At 41.4% G+C, this 23,451-nt stretch overlaps 1 protein-coding gene and 1 pseudogene across 2 annotated transcripts in view; one reads left to right on the top strand and one right to left on the bottom strand.

The window, feature by feature from the left end:
- Positions 1-23,451, bottom strand: part of KIF24 (kinesin family member 24) — a 76,622-nt gene that overhangs the window by 52,507 nt on the left and 664 nt on the right. For both annotated transcript variants that reach the window (XM_050760737.1, XM_050760738.1), the window contains exons 2-3: positions 5,797-6,444; positions 1,710-1,899 (exon numbers count right to left, since the gene is read on the bottom strand). In XM_050760737.1, coding sequence (XP_050616694.1) covers positions 1,710-1,899; positions 5,797-6,419 — 813 coding nt within the window. In that variant the 5' untranslated portion in view covers positions 6,420-6,444. The remainder of the gene's footprint in view (positions 1-1,709; positions 1,900-5,796; positions 6,445-23,451) is intronic.
- LOC126937399 (serpin H1-like) lies at positions 12,310-13,622 on the top strand (annotated as a pseudogene).

Genomic DNA, 23,451 nt, shown 5'->3' with positions numbered 1-23,451 from the left:
GGAACTAGATAGCATTACAACTAATTGGTCATTTAGTCCATTTTCAAAATAAATATCTCCCACTGAGACCTAATAGACCATGCATTGATCAGCAATCGATAAGGCTGTTAAAGTGATTGGGTTGGTTTTACAGCGGCCTAATAATTTAGTACCAATAGAAACACTCAGTGGATTACTCTGAATATCATTGTGAAACGCAATTTTGGTAACCAAAGAAAAAGAAGAACAATACAAGTTAGAAAGTGGGGGAAAGTGTTAACAAATTTGACTTCAGCATTAAAGGATTTATTCCACTAATGTAAGATCTCAGCTAAGGTGACTTGCTAGCATACCACATTTTTTTTCTCTCTACCAGCTACTCAGTTTTGAGGCAAGAGAACAAGAGAGAGAAAGAATAAATATAATATGAATGTTTAGGGAAGTAGATTCAGAGTAAGAGAAACTGTGTATTCGTAAATCTTAACATCTGATGGATTATCTGGTTTTAGATTACTCACAATTGTTTCACAGTCTTAGGAGTACCTAAGTGATGATTCTTTCCATCTGTGGAGTTTGCTGTTTCCCTATGAGACTAGATAATTATTGCAAGGTACCTTCAGCTTGGAGTAAGTTCCTTTCAATACCAAACTCTTTCTCCTTCGACTCTTCATAATCACTCTAGCAGGTAGTGAACATTATTTACATGTCTGAGTTATTAGTGTTTTATTTAAACCCTTATATGGTAGATGTGAAATCATATCCTTGGATTATATTTACCCACTGCAGTCTACCCTGTATAAAGTGGTCTGCTCAGAGCCCAATTTTCACCAATTAATTATAAGCCCAAGACAGCTGAGAATGAAAATAAGCACATGGCTGGCAACTGTGGGTCCTGCTGCCCAAAAAGATATTGTTCATCATTAAACCCAAGTCTCAAACTCAGCAGATGAGAAGTTCACACTATGAGATGCAAGCAAGAATGGAAATCAACTGTGTGACATCTCATAGTCACTCTGGGGCATATATTCAGTGACTGGTCCTGTTGACAACTACTTAATTATTTATTTGTTTTTTATTTTTATATTATTTTAGAGGCAGATCCTCCCTCTGTTGCCCAGGCTGGAGTGCAGTGGTGCAATCATAGTGCACTGTAATGCAGAACTCCTGGGCTCAAGTGATCCTCCCACCTCAGCCTCCTGAGTAGCTAAGACTACAGGTACACACCATCATGCTAGGCTAGTTTTAAATTTTTTTCTGGAGAGACAGGGTCTCGCTATGGTGCCCAGGGTGGTCTCAAACTCTCCAGCTCAAGTGATCCTCCTGCTGCAGCCTCCCAAAGCGCTGGGATTATAGGCATGAGCCACCACACCTGGCTCCACTTCATTATTTAAATTATTTTTATTCCTTCATCCCTCTTTTTTTTTTGCTGAATATGTATAATTAAATTCACACAAAGCATGTTAAGTGAATATATGATGTAGCTCCACTGCACAAGAGAAATTGTTTTTGTATTCCCTATTGCACCATCTTCTTAAAAAAATGAAGGCCCTGGATATCAATGACTTAAAACAGTGTCACATCAGGAATGAATGTCAACACCCAAACCAGAAACATGATTTTCTGTGTTCTAACAGAAACCTATATGCCACCACTCAAACAAAAAGCAAAAAAAAAAAAACAACGACATACTTGATAATATTAGTTCCAAACATAAAAGGAAAACATCATACCTGCAGAATATATTGAGTGAGGTCAACTGCTTCTTTCTTCTCATGCACAAGTAGAGTTTCTTTGTCTTCTACAGTAATAATATTAATTTCTCCACGACGTACCTCCCTCATGCCCAGGGGGCGTTTTCGAACACAAACTCTGATTTTCTCCATCTCAGTCCAAGGATTCTGTTTCTCTGAAGTGTTCTGTCTAATATATGTTTATAAACAGGCTTTTAATTTTTAATAATAGGACAAGATTACTTAACAGGTCAAAGTATCGGTACATTTTGCTGTATATTAGGCATAATATATTTCTTAAAGTTACAAAGTAAAGGGTCAACCCTGAGAAAGTTCTTCTATCTCCATCCCCACCCTACTCCACCTCTTCCCCTGCAAAAACATAAAAAACAGAACAACAAAAACCAATCAACAAACAAAAAAACCCCTAAGAGATCTTATATAGGATACTATTTTATACAATTGTTTCACATCAATTCTGATTTTCTTAGCCCTCCAACTGGCTGCTGAAAAAAAATTTCTGTCACGGAGGCTGGAATGCATTGGCATAACCACGGCTCATTGCAGCCTCGACCTCCTGGGTTCAAGCAATTCTACCTTAGCCTCCCGAGTAGCTAGGACTATAGGCATACACCACCATAGCTGGCTAATTTTTGTAATTTTTGTAGGGACAGGGTCCCACTATCTTGCCCAGGCTGGTCTTGAACTTATGGCCTCAAGCAATCCTCCCACTTTGGCCTCTCAAAGTGCTGGGATTATAAGCATGAGCCATCACGCCCAGCCTGGAAAATTATTTTTTTACTGGGATCTGAATTGGTTAAAAAAAAAAAAAACAGCAAATAATTTTCTAATATAATGCATAAAGCACTACTTTTATGGCATGTTTTAAAGCAAATTTTATTTTCTTAACCAACATTTAGTGACTTTAAAATGCATCATTTTTGCATGAAACTGCAGGTGGAATAAAGAATGAAATGTACCATTTTGAGGTACCGTGGGAAAATCTTGACAATCATTAAAACTAGACGATGGGCCAGGTGCAGTGCCTCACGCCTGTAATCCTGGCACTTTGAGAGGCTGAGGCGAGCAGATCACTTGAGGTCAGGAGTTCGAGACCAGCCTGGCCAACGTGGTGAAACCCCATCTCTACTAAAAATATAAAACTTAGCCGGATGTGCTCACTTAAACCCAGGAGGTGGAGCTCACAGGTGAGATAGTGCCACTGCATTTCAGCCTGGGCAACAGAGCAAGACTCTGTCTAAAAAAAAAGAAAAAGAAAAAGAAACTGGATGACGGACATATTGGGATTCAGTGTTCTATTTTTTCTTCTTTTGCATATGTTTGATTTTTCACAAGAAAACAGAATTTTTTGTTTTGTTTTGTTTTGAGACAGGGTCTTGCTCTATCACCGAGACTGGAGTGCAGTGGTGTGAGCACAGCTCACTGCAGCCTCAACCTCCTGGGCTGAAGCCATCCTCCCATTTCAGCCAATAGTAGCTGGAACTACAGGTGCACACCACCATGCCTGGCTAATTTTTGTAGAGCCAGGGTCTCACCATGTTGCCCAGGCTGGCCTCGAACTCCTGGACTCAAGCAATCTGCCTGCCTTGGCCTCCCAAAATGCCAGGATTACAGGCATGAGCCACTGTGCTCATCAAAAATGAAAAATTTTAATTTTTTAAATTTTTTTTTATTTTTGAGACAGAGTCTCGCTGTGTCACCCAGGCTGGAGTACAGTGGCACAATCTTGGCTCACTGCAACCTCTGCCTCCTGGGTTCAAGCAATTCTCCTACCTCAGCCTTTAGAATAGCTGGGATTATAGGCACCTGCCATGACGCCCAGCTAATTTTTGTATTTTTAGTAGAGATAGGGTTTAGCCATGTTGGCCAGGCTGGTCTTGAACTCCTGACCTCAGGCGATCCACCTGGCTTGGACTCCAAAGTGCTGGGATTACAGGTGTGAGCCACTGCACCTGGCCTAATGCATCATTTTAATAAGGGTTTTGTGTTAAAATCTTTAGTTGTTGGATATCAATAACCTAATCATATAAAGTTGATCAAACAGGACAGAAAATGTTTAGTCCTTTTTAAAATTGCCCAGGGCTCAAGGATGACTCATATGAACAAAAGGCCCATAGTTTTCAAGTTCAAGGGGCAAAAAGACATGCATGTTTTCTAAAAAGCTCAGTTTGGGCAGGGTGGAGTGGCTCTCACCTGTAATCCCAGTGCTTTGGGAAGCTTAGGTGGGAGGATCACTTGAGGTCAGGAGTTCAAGACCAGCCTGGGTAACATAGTGAGATTCCCCATCTCTACAAAAAATTAAAAAATTAGCTGGGGACAGTAGTGTGTACCTGTAGTCCTAGCTACCTGGGTGGCTGCAGCAGGAGGATCGCTTGACCTCAGGAGTTTGATGCTGCAGTGGGCAATACTGCACCACTGCACTCCAGCCTTGGTAACAGAGCAAGACCCTGTCTCTATAAAACAAACAAACAAACAAAGAGTCAAATAAATGAAATGGTAATGGTTAAACTAAAATATCCATCCTATCCTTGATGTTTTTAAATAATGCAAAGCGGTATTTTTATTTATAAGTAATTCCAATTTAGATTTTTATGTATTATTCAATAAAAAAGTAATATTCAAGAAAATAGGCCAGGCGCAGTGGCTCACGCCTGTAATCCCAGCACTTTGGGAGGCAGAGGTGGACGGATCACAAGGTCAGGAGATTGAGACTATCCTGGCTACCATGCTGAAACCCCATCTCTACTAAAAATACAAAAAATTAGCCAGGCATGGTGGCGGGCGCCTATAGTCCCAGCTACTCGGGAGGCTGAGGCAGAATGGCGTGAACCCGGGAGGCGGAGCTTGCAGTGAGCCAACATCGCGCCACTGCACTCCAGCCTGGGCGACAGTGTGAGACTCCATCTCGAAAAAAAAAAAAAGAAAGTATTTACTCCTTTACCACTGAGGTAACCAACAGAATAGCAACAATCTGCCTTCATAGTCAAGGAACAATCTATTCCTCTCAGAATTAAAAGAAGAAAACAGTATTACATGCTCTGTGATCTCCTAGACCAAACAAAATGTTTCCAGAAATATTATAAAAATTCACTGATATATTTCAAATTATTAAAGATATTTTTACTGTTTAAACTGAGTCTTCTATTTTTATGGAGTAAAGAACTGATTATGAGATCTTCTGAAACCTTAGCCAATGTAAGACCAGATACAAATACTTTATCTTAAGGTATGAATAATAGTATTTTTAAAAAGAAAATATGGCTCAAGAATGAATTTTATTTTCCCATAACTAACATACATAACATTTAAAATAAAACAAGGAATTTTTTTTTTTTTTTAACAAGAACATATTTCCTACTATACCATTGTTAGTAGTAGGGATTACTTGTTATTTCACCTCTTAGGGACCTTATTTCAAACTCTAACTCGAAGCACTAGGTGAAAATAACTTATTGTCACCCTGACTCTCAAACTCTAATCTCCACCTACAATGTCTTACTGTTTGTAACCACCAAAATTGTTTTTTCCAGGGTTGAAACTATAGAAAGCACTCAAAATCAGGATCGTATTTCAATGTGTGCAGGTGAACTAACTGCTCCAAAGACCTACTTAATTAAACTACATGCCCTTGTTTTTAACAAAGCATCTTTAAGTCTCCTGGTTGGGTTAAGTGAATTTGATAACCTTAAAAAAGTTCTGTGGATTGTGTAATTTTTTTCTCTATTGTAGAAGGGTTAACTATTTTACTTTCACGGATGTACTAGATGTATCATGTTACGCTATAATAAATAATAGAAACAAGTCTGCTACAGATCCTGGCAAGTCGCAGCTGTTTTGATGTACATGAACAATATCATCTTTCTCCCACCTAGAAAGTTCCCAATTTCTCATTAATTTTCCCACATCCAGGTATTCCTATTATTGATGCAAAAGCTGTTCATGATAATTTCTGTTATATTCATTTACTGTAAATAAGGAGTAGATGCTGTCTGCTGGACATGAAGGAGAGGCCTGCCCTTGCCTAAGGCTACTTTCCCTCAAAAGAAAGAAAGATAAAATTTATTACCTGATACAAGAATGAGGGATTCCATAGTTATACCCTGAAACATGAGAGATTCTTTGAATAATGGGAATATCACAATCCCCCAGTATTGGAGAAAAGTAATTTGGTGAAAAGAGTGAAGTGCTGATTTCTGTTTGCACATAGGAATCACCAGCTGTGGCATTCATAATTCCTGTTTTTGTATGGTACTGGGAATCATCTGGTAGCGTGTGTTCTAGCACTTTTAGGTAAGTGGACTTCTGTTCATATGCAGAGAAATCTGATAAACTGCACATTTCAAACCCATCATTGCTGGCATTTGTGTCTTTATTGTCAGCAGGAGAATCAAAATTCAGTTGTCTGCGAGGGCCAGATCTTAATTCCTGAGATTTGATGCGCAGGCTGCTTGTCTGAAGATGACGCTCTGGGATACTGACTGCTTTATCTTCTTCTTGCATAATCTTAATAATTTTGATAAGTTGGAAGAGACGTTTGCGGTCGTTCATGTCATGGACTCCTAATTTGGAGTAGTCTTTCATTGTAATCTTGGCTAATTCATCTATTTTCTGAAGGCCAAGGGCAGTGAAATGAGAATAATACTGTGCAAGTTCAGCTTCACAAAGACATTCATATAACCAGGATGCCATTTTGGTGAATAGGTTTCTATAAACTCTGAAGAGAGAAAGAAAAGCCATTCGCTTGAAATAGAGTATATGCAATACAATTATTTATGTAAAAAAATGAAAACCACAAAACCACAAACATGCAAAAAATGTTTTATCTGTCAAGTTCTCAACAAACATATTTTTCTTGTGAAATTATTAATTAAATAGCATAGTGCATGAACAAAGATGCTTTGTATTGCACATGAAGAATTTGTGGTAACACATAATTTGTTAATTTGCTTAATAAAAAGAGATCTTCCATTATATATATATATACACACAGATACACAAATGAACACGTACATAACACATAACTTACTTATTTCTAGGGAGTTCCTTCCAACCTTGCAATGTCTACTTAACACATGCCACAACTATTGAAACCTTGTTCCCAACAACTGATTGTAGCAGAACTAATTTTAGATGCTCAACTTAATGTCAAGGCATGCTGCACAACTGTTTCCCATGAATAATGAGCAGGGCCTAAGAACTCTTTCAGAATGAAAAGTAGAATTAAATGGCATACCACAGAGGATTATAAACTAATGTAACTCAAAGGAAGATAGCATTTGTATTTGCTGAGTACTGGCAAAAGTTAGTTAAATAGAAGTGAAGACATCATCAATTTGGCATCAACCAATTCAGGATTTCAGATCATTCCAAAAGGTGGTCATCGATCTCTATCTGTACAGAATATGAATCAAATAATTTACCCAGCAAATTAATACTAAGGTCAAGATTTTAAATAGTTGTACATTTAAATGTTTTTAAAAATTTTTAACATCGAGATACTTAATTGAATACTAACACATAATGTGGTAAAAACACATAATCCTAGTCTATTATTAAAGTCAGGATCCTGAGCTCTCTATATCGCTGTTAATCAAGTTCATGAGAATATCCAAAAGTAAATACACTACATTTTCTTTTTTAAAATGGTTTTATAATTCAGAGTTTTCAAAAATTCAGTTAGGTAACTACTGGTAAAACTTTCCTGTTTTCACTTTAATTTATATTTGATCTTCTATCTAGCAGAAATAGAGAAAAAGTAGAGGGTAAGGTAATAAAGATAATCAAAGAACCTTGAATAATTAGCTTTGGGGGAAATACTACTTAGGCTAAAAGGCTAAATGGGCTGAGTAACACATCCTAAACTAATCCTGGCCTTTTCTATTTGTGGTAGATTTGGTTTTTGTTTTGTTTTGTTTTGTTTTTTTGAGATGGAGTCTCGCTCTGTTGCCCAGGCTGTAGTGCAGTGGTGGTATCTTGGGTCACTGCAACTTCTACCTCCAGGTTCAAGCAATTCTCCTGCCTCAACCGGGAGTAGCTGGGATTTACAGGTGCGTGCCACCATGCTTGGCTATTTTTTTTGTATTTTTAGTAGAGAGGAGGTTTCACCATGTTGGCCAGGCTCGTCTTGAACTCCTGACCTCGAGTGATCCACCCACCTCGGACTCCCAAAGTGCTGGGGGTTACAGGCATAAGCCACCATGCCCAGCCCAGTTTAGACACTTTAAAATATATAGATACCTGAGCCCCATCCCAGATCTATAGAAAACCACAAAACAACCAGAAATAACTCCCAGGTTTTAGGAAGGGCAGACATAAGAACTTCGGAAAAGTTCCCTAGGTAATTATGATTGTATGCCGCTGATTTATATCTATCAAAATTACAAATGCAAATGCACTGATCCAGCAATTCCACCTCTAGGAACTTATCCTTATCCTTCAGATAATACATACAAGTACAAAATGACATAAGTGTAATGCTATTCATTACAGCACTGCTTGTAATAGCAAAGTCATGGAATAGAGACTGGTTAAATAATGATAGTCCATTTAATGAAAAAATGCTATGAGACAATTACAAGGAGTAAGTAAACTGTAAAATATTATTTAAAAAAGAAAGCTATCCAATATATTGTTACTAAAGCAAGGTACAGAACAGTTTATAAAACAGAGATAAATGATATATAATAAATCTACATATTTGCTTATCAGACAAAAAATATCACTGAAGGATGCACAATAATAGTGGTCTTGAAAGGGTGAGGGGAAGTAGGTAGTAGAGGGTGATTATGGGAAGGAAACTACTGTATGCTTGTAAATGCTGGTAGTTATTACTACCTTTCCTATTGTCATTTCTATTTCACTGGTGTCTCTATCACCCAGGGCAAGACCTAAAACAGTTTATTTTTTAAATTTTGAAACTATGTGACTGTATTTTTTATTTTAAAAATATATTTCTAAATAAAAATATTATACATATTTCTAATTCCACCTCCCTTCCTCCCTCTCGGTCTCCCTAAATTGACCTGATACAATTGTTTCTTAAGATTTTGATGGCTTCCTAGCCTTTTAAAAAATTGTATATAACACTGTACTCATAACTATATTGCAATCTATGTTTTAATTTAACATAAACATTCTCATATGCTATTTGTTACAGGCATAAAAAACAATTCATACTATCATAAATATTTGTTGACTAGCTTAATTACCCCAGGGAAATGTGACTTCTCTCTAAACTCCTGCAGAGTTTTGGTGATAAAACTGATAGGGCATTTATGATATACATACTCATTTTTAAAAAATTTATTGCCAGTCTTGTTCCAGAGATAATATAAGATGGTTCTGCCTTGTACTACTGTGTGAATTATTAAAGACAAAAGCAATATGATCCCACTCAGTCAAGTACTGTGCTAGATAGGTGCGCACCAATTTTTTTTTTTTTTTTTTTTTTTTTTGAGACGGAGTCTCGCTCTGTCGCCCTGGCTGGAGCGCAGTGGCCGGATCTCAGCGGCCGGATCTCAGCTCACTGCAAGCTCCGCCTCCCGGGTTTCCGCCATTCTTCTGACTCAGCCTCCTGAGTAGCTGGGACTACAGGCGCCCGCCACCTCGCCCAGCTAGTTTTTTGTATTTTTTAGTAGAGACGGGGTTTCACTGTGTTCGCCAGGATGGTTTCGATCTCCTGACCTCGTGATCCGCCCGTCTCGGCCTCCCAAAGTGCTGGGATTACAGGCTTGAGCCATCACGCCCGGCCACGACAAATATTTTAAGTGAACAGTATCCGCTTAGATTCTGTTCGTTTAAAATATTTAGAAATGGGCCAGGCACAGTGGCTCATGCCTGTAATCCCAGCACTTTGAGAGGCCAAACCTGGCGGATCACTTGAGGTCAGGAGTTTGAGAACAGCCTGGCCAACATGACGAAACCCGTCTCTACTAAAAACGCAACAATTACTCAGGCATGGTGGCGCACGCCTGTAATCCCAGCTACTCAGGACGCTGAAGCAGGAGAATCACTTGAATCCAGGAAGCAGAGGGTGCAGTGAGCTGAGATTGTGCCATTGCACTCCAACCTGGGTGAGAGAGCGAGACTCTGTCTTAAAAAAAAAAAAAAAAAATTTAGAAGTGTTCCATTATCGGCTGGGCCTGGTGGCTCATGCCTGTAATCCCAGCACTTTGGGAGGCCAAGGCGGGTGGAACACGAGGTCAGGAGATCGAGACCATCCTGGCCAACATGGTGAAACCCTGTCTCTACTAAAAATACAAAAATTAGCTGGGTGTGGCGGCATGTGCCTGTAATCCCAGCTACTCAGGAGGCTGAGGCACTTGAACCTAGGAGGTGAAGGGTGCAGTAAGCCGAGATTGTGCCACTGCACTCCAGTCTGGCAATAGAGCAAGACTCTATTTAAAAAAAAAAAAGAAAAGTCCATTATCTCTACTGTTTTGCCCAAGGCAACCAAGTGATTAAAAGATTCCATGACACCTGCTTATGTGGCCATAGAGCCATTTTCTCTGAGTTTCCTAATTCTTTACAAGTACCATCACCCAAATTAATGGCAACATCCTCAGGGTCCTTACAACTTTAAGAAACCGAATATCCACAATATTGTTACCAACTTCACTCTGAACACTTCATATGGTTTAAAAAAGCATTTTATGTAAAAGGCTAATTCCATTATGCCAGCAGATAGTCCACATTCATACTACTTTGATGATCTGATTAAACTAAAATGTACTGAGTTATATTTTATGCCAAGCACTATCTTAGATGCTTTATGTAAAAAATATTCATTGTTAAGTCAGAATTCCATTTTAAAAACTCGAAGCAAACTCCTAAAGTAAAAATAGTGCTTTCTGGCTGGGCGCAGTGGCTCACACCTGTAATCCCAGCACTTTGGGAGGCAGAGGCGAGTGGATCACGAAGTCAGCAGTTCGAGACCAGCCTGGCCAGCATGGTGAAACCCCTGTCTCTATTAAAAATTTGTTTCAGGCCGGGCGCGGTGGCTCAAGCCTGTAATCCCAGCACTTTGGGAGGCCGAGACGGGTGGATCACGAGGTCAGGAGATCGAGACCATCCTGGCTAACACGGTGAAACCCCATCTCTACTAAAAAATACAAAAAACTAGCCGGGCGAGGTGGCGGGTGCCTGTAGTCCCAGCTACTCAGGAGGCTGAGGCAGGAGAATGGCGTGAACCCGGGAGGCGGAGCTTGCAGTGAGCCGAGATCCGGCCACTGCACTCCATCCTGGGCGACAGAGCGAGACTCCGTCTCAAAAAAAATAAATAAATAAAAATAAAAATAAAAATACAAAAATTGGCCAGGCGGCTGAGCACGGTGGCTAATGCCTGTAATCCCAGCACTCTGGGAGGTTGAGAAAGGTGGACTGCCTGACGTCAGGAGTTCAAGACCAGCCTGGCAAACATAGTGAAACGCTGTCTCTACTAAAAATACAAAACAATTAGCTGGGCGTGGTTGGCGGGCACCCGTAATCCCAGCTACTTGGGAGGCTGAGGCAGGAGAATCACTTGAACCCAGGAGGCGGAGGTTGTGGTGAGCCGAGACCGCACCACTGCACTCCAGCCTGGGCAACAGAGGGAGGCTCTGTCTTAAAAAAAAAAAAAAAAAAAGTGCTATTTACTGGTTGTTTTTAGATTGACAATTTCAATGTAAGTTATAGTAGTACCTGTCCTCCGGTTCAGCAACCAGTCCAAAAATATTAAGTGAAAAATTCCAGAAAGGAACATTTGTAAGATTTAAATTGTGCGCCATTCTGAGTAGCACAATTAAAATCTCTCACAATACCGGCTCCCGCTTCCTGGAATGTGAATCATCCCACTGTCCAGCCTATCCACACTGCATAAACTGCCCACTCATCAGTCACTTAGTAGCCATTCTGGTTACCAGATCAACTGTAGGGTATTGCAATGCTTATGTTTATGTAACCCTTATTTTACTTAAATAATGGCCCCAACGCAAAAGAGTAGTAATGTTGGCAATTCAGACATGCCAAAGAGAAGCCACAGTGCTTCCTTTAAGTGAAAGAATGAAAGTTCTAGACTTAGGAAAAAGCATAACCTATAATAGGGGTTGGCACTATCCATGGTTTCAGGTATCCACCAGGGGTCTTGGAACATCCTCCTCGAATAAGGGGGGATACTACCATACCCTTAAAATCTTAATTTTTTAATTCAAATTGTATTATTGGATTTATTTTTCAGTACTTAGGGGAGCATGGGAGCAAAGGATTGCTTTAAGAATCCTTTCCTCAACATGTAGAAGCCTGATTAGAAAATTAGGGAGAAGAACAAACAAGTCTAAAGCCGGTGGTTTAACAAGATAAATATATGAATAATGCAGCCTGGGCAACATAGTGAGACCCCGCCCCTAAAAAAAAGACATGAATAATGAACATATAGGTAACCCTCAGCTATAAGTTGTAAAACTTACATAGAAATAGGCTATAGAAGAGTAGAATCGTGTCATGGCTCCAGAGCAAGACTCTCGTCTCAGCACCAGCCCAGCCCAACCCAGCCCGACCCAGCCCTCACAGGTCCACCGTGGTGCATGCAAACCACCTCCCAGCCATGCACTCCCTCCCGCTCCTCAGCTCCTTCTGCCTCCTGGCGGTGGCCTTGGCGACCGAGGTGAAGAAACCTGCAGCCACAGCAGCTCCTGGCACCGTGGAGAAGCTGAACCCTAAGGCAGCCACGCTGGCCAAACGCAGCGCCGGCCCGGCCTTCAGCCTGTACCAGGCCATGGCCAAGGACCAGGCGGTGGAGAACATCTTAGTGTCGCCCGTTGAGGTGGCCTCGTCGCTGGAGCTTGTATCGCTGGGCGGCCAGGCGACCACGGCGTCGCAGGCCAAGGCAGTGCTGAGCACCGAGCAGCTGCGCGACGAGGAGGTGCACGCCGGCGAGGGCGAGCCGCTGCGCTCACTCAGCAACTCCACCGCGCGAAACGTGACTTGGAAGTTGGGCAGCCGCCTGTAAGGACCCAGCTCAGTGAGCTTCGCTGATGACTTCGTGCGCAGCAGCAAGCAGCTCTACAACTGCGAGCACTCCAAGATCAACTTCCACGACAAGCGCAGCGCGCTGCAGTCCATCAACGAGTGGGCCACGCAGACCACCGACGGCAAGCTGCCTGAGGTCACCAAGGACGTGGACTGCACGGACGGCGCCCTACTTGTCAACGCCATGTTCTTCAAGTCACACGGGGATGAGAAATTCTACCACAAGATGGTGGACAACCGTGGCTTCATGATGACTCGGTCCTATACCGTGGTTGTCATGATGATGCACCAGAAAGGCCTCTACGACTACTATGACAACGAGAAGGAAAAGCTGCAAATCATGGAGATGCCCCAGACCACAAGCTCTCTAGCCTCATCACCTTCATGCCCCACCACGTGGAGCCCCTCGAGGCCTTGAAAAGCCGCTAACCAAAGAGCAGCTGAAGATCTGGATAGGGAAGATGCAGAAGGCTGTCGCCATCTCCCTGCCCAAGGGTGTGGTGGAGGTTCCCATGACCTGCAGAAACACCTGTCTGGGCTTGGCCTAACTGAGGCCATTGACAAGAACAAGGCAAACTTGTCACATATGCCACGCAAGAAGGATCTGTACCTGGCCAGCGTGTTCCACGCCACCGCCTTTGAGTTGGACACAAATGGCAACCCCTTTGACCAGGACATCTATGGGCACGAGGAGCTGCGCAGCCCCAAGCTGTTCTACTCTGACCACCCCTTCGTCTTCCTGGTGTGGGACACCCAGAGCGGCTCCCTGCTGTTCACTGGTCGCCCAGTCCAGCCTAAGGTTGACAAGATGCAAGATGAGTTGTAGGGCCTCAGGGTGCACACAGGATAGCAGGAGGCAGCTGAAGGCTTCTGAGACACATGGGTGCTACTGGGGTTGCGGGGGAGGTGAGGTACCAGCCTTGGATACTCTATAGGGTGGGGGTGGAAAAACAAACCAGGGTTCCTGTGTGCTTGAATGGACCTTCCCAGCTAGAATTTATTCCACTTGGACATGGGCCCCAAATACCATGATGCTGAGCCCAGAAACTCCACATCCTGTGGGACCTGGGCCATAGTCATCCTGCCTGCCCTCAAAGTCCCAGATCAAGCCTGCCTCAATCAGCGTTCATATTTGTAGCCAAGTACCTTCTCAACTGTGAGACCAAATTGAGCTAGGGGTGTCAGCCAGCCCTCTTCTTTTGACACTAAAACACCTCAGCCGCCTCCCCAGCTCTATCGCAGTCTCTCCCAACTACAAAACTAGGTGCTGCAGCCCCTGGGACCAGGCATCCCCAGAATCACCTGGCCCCAGTGAGGCAGATCGAGAAAGAGATCACAGAACGGGCTTCTGGGCAGACTCTGGTCAAGAATGGTACCATGGGGATGAACTTTTTGTTTTTGTTTCTTTCTTTTTTAGTTTTTCAAAGATGTGGAGGGAAGGGGGAACATGAGCCTTTGTTGCTATCAAACCAAGAACTTATTTGTACAATTTTTCAATAAAATGTTTTCAACAACAACAACAACAAGAAAATAAACAGGCTATAACCAGCTGGGCACAGTGGCTCGTGTCTGTAATCCCAGCACTTTGGGAGGCAGAGGCAAGCGGATGACCTGAGGTCAGGAGTTCGAGACCAGCCTGGCCAACATGGTGAAACCCCATCTCTACTAAAATACAAAAATGAGCTGGGCATGGTGGTGGGCACCTGTAATCCCAGTTACTCAGGAGGCTAAGGCAAGATCATCTCTTGAATCCAGGAGGCGGAGGTTGTAGTAAGCCAAGATTGCGCCATTGCACTCCAGCCTGGGTGACAAAAATCAAACTCCTTCTCAAAAAAAAAAAAAAAAAAAAAGGAAAAAAAGGAAAAGGGGCCGGGCGCGGTGGCTCAAGCCTGTAATCCCAGCACTTTGGGAAGCCGAGACGGGTGGATCACAAGGTCAGGAGATCGAGACCATCCTGGCTAACCCGGTGAAACCCCGTCTCTACTAAAAAAAATACAAAAAACTAGCCGGGCGAGGTGGCGGGCGCCTGTAATCCCAGCTACTCGGAGGCTGAGGCAGGAGAATGGCGTAAACCCAGGAGGCGGAGCTTGCAGTGAGCTGAGATCCGGCCACTGCACTCCAGCCTGGGCGACAGAGTGAGACTCTGTCTCAAAAAAAAAAAAAAAAAAAAAAGGAAAAGGCTATAACCTACAAATGGCTACAGATCTCCCTTGGGAAGGAGGCGAAAGGGGAGGACCTAAAGTAATTTTTCTCTTTCTACAAATTTAAGTATGTTTGAGCTCAAGTTGCCAAAATGTTGCTGAAATGAGCTTTATTTTACCTGTACCCCAGGATTTTTGCTCTAGATCTCTTTAGACAGGCTTACCAGGATAATGACCCTTCTCCATGTACTTAACTATATCTGCATTGTTCAAATGTGTGCTTTTATTTTTATGCACTGTTTTCTTTGTAGCTACATATTGTAATGTAAGACCTCCCTCCATCCTTCTTAGAAATAGATTAGCTATAATTATTGACATGTCACTAGATTTAAAGGTAACTAACACTAAAGCATTGGTGTAACATATCATAGACATCCAATAAACAGAGGCCCTTAAACTACCACTGCCACCAAACACATTCTTATTCTGTAGGGAGGGAGATGGAATTGAACAGGGAGCAAAATACCTACATGGTTTATTTTTTCTATTTTAAGATGTTAAATAAGATTTTTATTTCAAATATCTGTTAGACTACCAAAGCGTTTGTGCAGTAGTAACCATTATAGCAGATTACTAGATTAGGAGGCAAAAAAACCGAGGACTCAGTCAGGCTCTGCTAAGAACCAGGTGTGATACATGGTCAGATTATTTAACATCTATGGGTCTCTGCTTCTTCAAGTTTAAAATTGAAATAATTTATACAGGCATTGACAGTAAAATTAGATATGTTAAAGTACTCTCTACAAGTGTACTGATTATACATTTACAGGAGACAGTTTCTGTAATGCACCCACTAAGCATCTGAAACAAAACAGGCACAGTGATCTACCTATAGCATTTAAAAAAAAAAAAAAAAAAAAAGCTATACATGCATACATACTTTTTTTTTTTTTTTTTGAGAAAGGGTCTTACTCTGTCACCCAGGCTGGAGTGTAGTGGTGCAATCACGGCTCACTGTAGTCATGAACTCCTGGGCTCAACCAATTCTCCTGCTTCAGTCTCCCAAGTAGCTGGGACTACAGGTGCACAGCACCAAACCTGACTAATTTTTTAAATTTTTTGTAGAGATGAGGTCTCCCTATGTTGCCCAGGCTGGTCTGGAACTCCTGGGCTCAAGCAATCCTCTTGCCTCAGCCCCCAAAGTGTTGGGATTACAGGCATGAGCCACTGTGCCTGTCCTACATTTTATTTTTGTAAGATCTTTTTAAAAGGAGTCCTACTGGCCGGGCGAGGTGGCTCAAGCCTGTAATCCCAGCACTTTGGGAGGCCGAGACGGGCGAATCACGAGGTCAGGAGATCGAGACCATCCTGGCTAACACAGTGAAACCCCGTCTCTACTAAAAATACAAAAAAAACTTAGCCGGGCGAGGTGGCAGGCGCCTGTAGTCACAGCTACTCGGGAGGCTGAGGCAGGAGAATGGCGTGAACCCGGGAGGCGGAGCTTGCAGTGAGCTGAGATCCGGCCACTGCACTCCAGCCTGGGTGACAGAGCGAGACTCCGTCTCAAAAAAAAAAAAAAAAAAAAAAAAAAAAAAGGAGTCCTACAGCTAGCCAGGTCAATAGAGATAATCTAATCTGTAGCTGATCTAGCCTATAATATTTGGTCCATGAAGGATTATCTTCATATTTTGCAGTCTGGCTTACAAAGTGTTTAAAAAAATTTTTTTTCTATCCTGGCTAACATGGTGAAACCCCGTCTCTACTAAAAATACAAAAAACTAGCCGGGCGTGGTGGCGGGCGCCTGTAGTCTCAGCTACTTGGGAGGCTGAGGCGGGAGAATGGCGTGAACCCGGGAGGCGGAGCTTGCAGTGAGCCGAGATCACGCCACTGCACTCCAGCCTGGGAGACACAGCGAGACTCCGTCTCAAAAAAAAAAAAAAAAATAAATAAATAAATAAATAAATTTTTTAAATTTGTTGTACTGTTTAAAAAATTAGGAGCAATTAAAAATATACAGTTCCTGCTTTTCCTGAAAATTAAAAGATGTAGTTACATCGGGCCTGCAATTAGATAAGGAAGTAGTAGACCAAAACAGAGTAGTGGCTGTCCCTTTTAGAAGGGCATATACCCTTCTAATACACTCCATGGTTCTACCTGCTCCTAGTCCCTTTATACGAACCAACTTTATTCATTTACATTAAGAAACCCAGTACCCACTGGCAGTCACTCCCCATTTCCCCCCAACCCATCTAGCCCTAGACAAACACTAATAATGACCCTTTTTTTTTTTTTTTTTTTTTTTTTTTAAGAGATGAGGTCTCACCATGTTGCCCAGGCTGGTCTCAAACTCCTAAGCTCAAGTGATCCTCCTGCCTTGACCTCCTAAAGTGCTAGGACAGGCATAAGACACGGCACCCAGCCTAATAATAACCAATTTTAAAGAAGTTACTAACAAAGTCACTGGTACCGCTGGACTATTCAAAACTGACACAAGGCCAGGCACTGTGGCTCATGCCTATAATCCCAGCACTTTGGGAGGCCAAGGTGGTTGGATCCCTTAAGCCCAGGAGTTTGAGACCAGCCTGGGCAACAAGGTGAAACTCTGTCTCTACAAAAAATACAAAAATTAGCTAGGTGTAGTGATGTATGCCTTAGTCGCAGTTACTTGGGAGGCTGACATTGGGGAGCACTGCTTGAGCCTGGGAGGCGGAGGTTGCACTGAGCCGAGATTGCACCACTGCACTCTCCAGCCTGGGCAACAGAGTGAGACTCCGTCTCCAAAAAACAAATTAAAGAAACTGATACTAAAGAAAGTCAGCATTTTCAATCAATTTTATTATTAAAACATTTCTGTACCCCATATTAGGCATAAAGTCACTAAGAACACAAGAAATTCAGTATTATCAGTGAGAGATTAAAAGGGAAAAATACAGTATACACTTTTCCCCCTATAAGAGAACTTATTATTTCAAACTCTAGGGATTCTTCTATCTATAGACTACTGATCTCAACAGAAGACAGATGATACTAGACAACTGCTTAAAACAGCTGCTGCAAAGGAATTAGAATATATGATACTTAATAGAATTCTTACGGCAAGATGTGGATTTGGGGGTATAAATCATGTAAATTATACCCATTTTTAAAAAGTAGTTTTCAAGAAATTGTTTCTGTTTTGAACTGAAAGAAAAAATAGTTTCAAGTTTGTTTATGGTTAAGTAGCTAATGCTTTGCAATTACTACAATTCCCCTCAAGAGCCCTACAATGAGTTTACTACGTTTTTACATTTGGTGAAAAGCATGAGCAATCACCTAAAAATAAACATAACAAAATTTTAGAACCTAGTTATCTTAAACCAGTGCAAGTATTACTTTCTCTAAATATAGAGGTTTAATTTTGAAAGACTTCTCAGTAACAGGTGGTAACCAATGTTGGGTTTAAATTCAGTGCTTTATTTTTAAAATCTCGGTCTGACCAAACTGCAGGAAGTTGTCGTTTTCAGATTTTTGTCACATTGCAGTCATAAAACACTTTCAACAAAATATATTTCACGTGTTCAATCAGAAAAATAACTGTTACAATCAGTTTTCGCAAATTACCAAGATGACAGAGATTCTTTCAGTCCCTTTGGGAACTGTCGCCACCATGGGACCAGGAATTATTTCCAAAGGAGTGACATCCAGAAAGCAAAGAATGACTAAAACAGTAATTTCATTCACTGTAATCAAAATTATTAACATGTAATTAATTGTGCTACCTGAATAATCTTCCAAGACTTTTTGTGATAGATGGCAATTAGTATCATCTCCCTTTTTACAAATAAAGAAACTGAGGCACAGATCATTTAATTTATTCAAAACCATGATATAAATTTGTTTTAGAAAGTGATCGGATAGCCATATATTGGCTACATAATTCTATACCACTAGTTTTATCTAATCAAATCTCACATAAGCAAGTGGCTAACTTAAAAGACTGTAATAGACGCAGTACCACCCCTCATTGCTGGTGAAATCTCAATTAGTCTCTTTGGTCTGGATGTTATGCAATATTATTAAGTGGGTTACTTCCAGAATCCCAATGTAACTTTAGTTCGCCTCATAGTAAAACAATCTCATGGCTATGTCTTGCAGCAAAAACAGCAAGAATCACTATAAAAATGTCTCCACAGTTGAGCATCTGAACTTGTCAATAACAGAATTCATTATACCTCCTGACAAAATCTGCCCCTCCACTTCTCTTCTTTGGAAGTGGGGTGAAAATACCATTCATGCAGTCATTCAGAACTAAATGAGAAAGCATCCTAGAGGCCTTCTTCTCCCTTAATCCCAAACGTAATCAACAGATCCAGACAATTTAATCTCCCAAATAATTGCCAAATTTCTCCTCTCCTATCCTCATTCCTACCACCACTGCTCTGGCTATTCAGCCCCATATCTTCCACCTATTCATTACATATCTCATACCTGTTCTCCTGGCCTCCAGTTATGCCCCCCATCAAACCATCTTCCAGACTGTAGAGACAGATCACTCTTTTGAAAGCAGTTATAGCAATGTTGCTCCCTTATTTAAAACCCTTCAGTGGCATCTAATCACCTACACAGAGTACAAAGTCCAAACTCCTAAGGATGTCCCACAAATCCTTCTATAATCTAGCCCCTTCCTCGCTCTCCAGTTTAGTCAACTTCTTAGACCATTTTATTTCTCTGTGCATTCATTCACGTTGTGCTCTTAAGCAGCCTCCTCCACTATCATCAAACTTCCCTTTACCTGCCTACCTCTTACTGATTATAACAACAAATGAGGTCTTTTCTGGTCTCCCCCAATATGATCAGATGTCCCTTCCGTGTCTGCATCATACCTTTAGCATATCTCTATTATTACAGTTAATTATGTTAATAATTATTACATGATAATTATTTAACTATGTCTATTTCCCCTAATAAAGTATAGTCTCTTTGCGGTCAAGGAATGTGCTTGCCCAGGCAGAGCAGCTCATACCTGTAATCCCAGCACTTTGGGAGACTGAGGCAGAAAGATCACTTGAGCCCAGGAGTTTAAGACCAGCCTGGGCAACATACGGAGACCCCATCTCTATAAATAAGTAAATATATAAAAATTAATGGGGCATGGGGCATGGTGGCACACACCTGTGGTCCCAGTTACTTGGGAGGCTGAGGTGGGAGGATCACTTGAGCCCAGGAGGTTGAGGGTACAGTAAACCATGATGACACCACTGCACTCCAGCCTGGGTGATAGGGTGAGACTTCATCTCAAAAAAAAAAAAAAAAAAAAGAAAAAAGCAATGTGTCTTATTAGTGTTTTTATATGTGGGTTCTAAGACACTGCCTGGGGCCAGGCACGGTGGCTCATGCCTGTAATCCCAGAACTTTGGGAGGCCGAGATGGGCGGATCATTTGAGGCCAAAAGTTCAAGACCAGCCTGGTCAACGTGGCGAAACCCCATCTCCACAAAAAATAAAAAAATTAGCTGAGAATGTTGGCACACACTCTGTAATCCCAGCTACTCAGGAGGCTGAGACATGGGAATTGCTGGAACCTGGGAGGCAGAGGTTGCAGTGAGCCAAGATTGCACCACTGCACTCCAGCCTGGGCAACAGAGCGAGACTCTATCTCAGAAAAAAAATAAAAATAAATAAAACAGTGATTGGAAATAATATTCAATAATTGTTTAATAAATATTCCTACACTATATTAAAACTCTATAAAAGCATTTGATATCATTTGTGGTAACAGGTGGTAGAAACTATTTATCAGGGTAATTTGATTACTTAGGAAAATTGTGACAAGAGATGGTGGTGCCCTGAGTCACTGCTCCTGGGCACCAAAATGATGCAAGTTTGTATTACTCAAATGAATTGATATGGACACAGATATGGTCACAGTTCCAAGAGGAACCTTTATCCAATCCTCAAGAAATATTTTTTGAGAGACTTGTATGAGCTGGGCCCTGTTTTATGCACCAGGAATATAAGTGAACAAAACAGACAAGTTCAGCCAGGCGCAGTGGCTCATGCCTGCCATCCCAACACTTTAGAGGCCGAGGCAGGATTGCTTGAGCCCAGGAGTTTGAGACGAGCCTGGGCAACATAGTGAGACCTCATCTCTACAAATAAACAAAATTAGCTGGGCATGGTGGTACGTGCCTATGGTCCCAGCTACTTGGGGGGCTGAGGTAGGAGGATTTCTTGGGCCTGGGAGTCTGAGACTGCAGTGAGCCATGATCACGCCACTGCAGTTCAGTGTGGACAACAGGGTGACAAAGTAAGACCCTGTCTCCAAAAAAAATCCCAAAAAACAGATAAAGTCACTGCCCTCATGACACTATTATTTTAATGGGAGGAGATAATTAATCATCAATAAGCGGTAGTTTTAGATGATGATAATCACTACAGAAGAATAAAGCCAGGTGCAAGGCTTACTTTACATTGGATGTTCAGAGAAGGCTTCATTCAGAAGGGAACATTTGAGGTGAAACCTAAAATAACTTGGAGTCACTTACGTAAAAATCAGGAAGAACAGGGTTCCACGTGAGCACATTAGCCCAAAGGTGGAAATGAGCATGGCATAATCAAGCCATCAAACATGGACAGGTTGGCTGGCATAGTAGGCGAGAAGGAGAATAGTATAAGAGGAAAGAAAGGTAGGGGCCAGATTATGTAAGGTGTACTGGGCCACATAAAAGTATCCAAATTTTACTTTTAAGTGAAGTAGAAAGTCATTAGAGGATTTTAAGTGGGGAAAGTATATGCTATGATACATGTCTTTAAAGTTCACTCTCCCAGTTCTGTGAGGAATGGATCACAGCAGGTGGGTAAAAGTGCAAAGAGGGAGATCATTTAGGAAGCTACTGCATTGAACTGACCAAAAAAATGCTGACTTGGAAAAAATGTTTCCTTTCATGAGGGTTAATCAGAATAATGTAAATTAACTGCTAAATTCAGTGTCTGGTATATAAACACTCAACAATATATTATACTATTATTATTAGTTTATACCTACAGAAAACTCTTCTTATTCAACACGATATGAACATCAAAACCCTTGAGACAGTAACTTGGGAGGTATACAATGACCACATACCCAAAGTTTAAGAAGTAGAACTCTATTATTTATTTAACAAAATGTGTTGAGGATCTACACTGTGCAAATTGTAAACTGGTTTGCTGAGCCATTATGGGGAAACTAGATTAACAGATCAGTCATCATAGAATACTAGATCTGGAAGGGATCTAGACGAGTTCAGCCCCTCACTTTACAAAGGACAAAAGAGCAGCCCAGAGAAAGAAACTGTGGTTCCCCCTAAACTAAAAAGTGATAGGATCATACCTTAGGTTAACCCAAGGACACACTTTGAATAGCTAAAGATTTTCATTAACAATATAAAACCACAAGTTTTAAATAAAATGCTATCTTAGCAGTACATTAATGTGCTATACTAAGAAAAATGTAATATGTATATAAAGCCCTGGATACAGTGCTTTGTACGGGGTAAACACTCAATAAATGGTTACTACCACTTTCAGCAGCTAAGAAAAAAGTCTGTTTGGTCTTTGGAAGGCTGAGAGCGAGTGGTCTACCTGACATCAACTACCTGACTTGATGATAGTAGAGCCACAGGAATTTTAATCTAATTCAATTCTTTGATTTTCCAGATGGAAAAAGTGAGGTCTAAAGGGGCTAAATTCAGGAGTTCAAGGCTGCGGTGAGCTATTATCATGCTAGTGCACTACAGCCTGGGTGACAGAGCAAGATCTTTTCTCTAAAAAATAAAGAAAAAGCCAAAATCATAATAATAAAGGAACTAAATGACTTGCAAAGCCACCCACAGTGAATTAGAGACAGAGACAGAGCCAAAGCCAACCCACATATAGTGGGTTTCCACTATATATCACAGATCTGCAGTTTAGCAATAAGGTAGTGTTTCAAACTTTTATAAAAGGGTAACAAGAACATAGCTGCTGTACTGAACTTTTTCATTCCTTTTATTAAGGCCACCAGTGAGCTATGAATTTGACATAAGGAAGAATCACACCAACAATCAGACTGTCAATATATAATCCATGAGTTAACAACGAAACAGTCTTAGGAACGCAATTCTATCATGGACACCTGAAGAATAGATGAGAGTTCACCTGAGCAGCTGTTATATGCACTTCAGTAGAGAGACTACAAAGCCTCTCTACTTGTAGAATACAAATACAAAGAAGATGCTTTAAAACATTTTCCAAAGCACACTTAAAATGTGACAATAGCTGCCGGTCCCTAAGAAGCTAAACGGAGATAAACTCTCTCGGCATACAGCAACAGAATGGTTTATTTTAAGCAAAGACTAAAAGGAGTCTAATAAAATTATTGGGAGACCAAGGCTAAAAGCCACAAATGCAGGAAGAGTTGTAGCAACCAATCCAACAAAGTTTAGCCTTTCACAAAGAGTAGAAAGGCCCGCTGCGGACTGTGGACTTTCAGGTCCTTTTGCATTTAAGATTAGGGTGGCCTTCCCCTAGCCTCGAAATAAAAAATTGTCTCTGAAGCGGAGAGACAACGAGGCAGG

The sequence above is a fragment of the Macaca thibetana genome, chromosome 15 (genome assembly GCF_024542745.1).
Source record: "Macaca thibetana thibetana isolate TM-01 chromosome 15, ASM2454274v1, whole genome shotgun sequence".
NCBI classification, from domain to species: domain Eukaryota; kingdom Metazoa; phylum Chordata; class Mammalia; order Primates; family Cercopithecidae; genus Macaca; species Macaca thibetana.
This window is presented reverse-complemented; position numbering and strand designations above follow the sequence as displayed.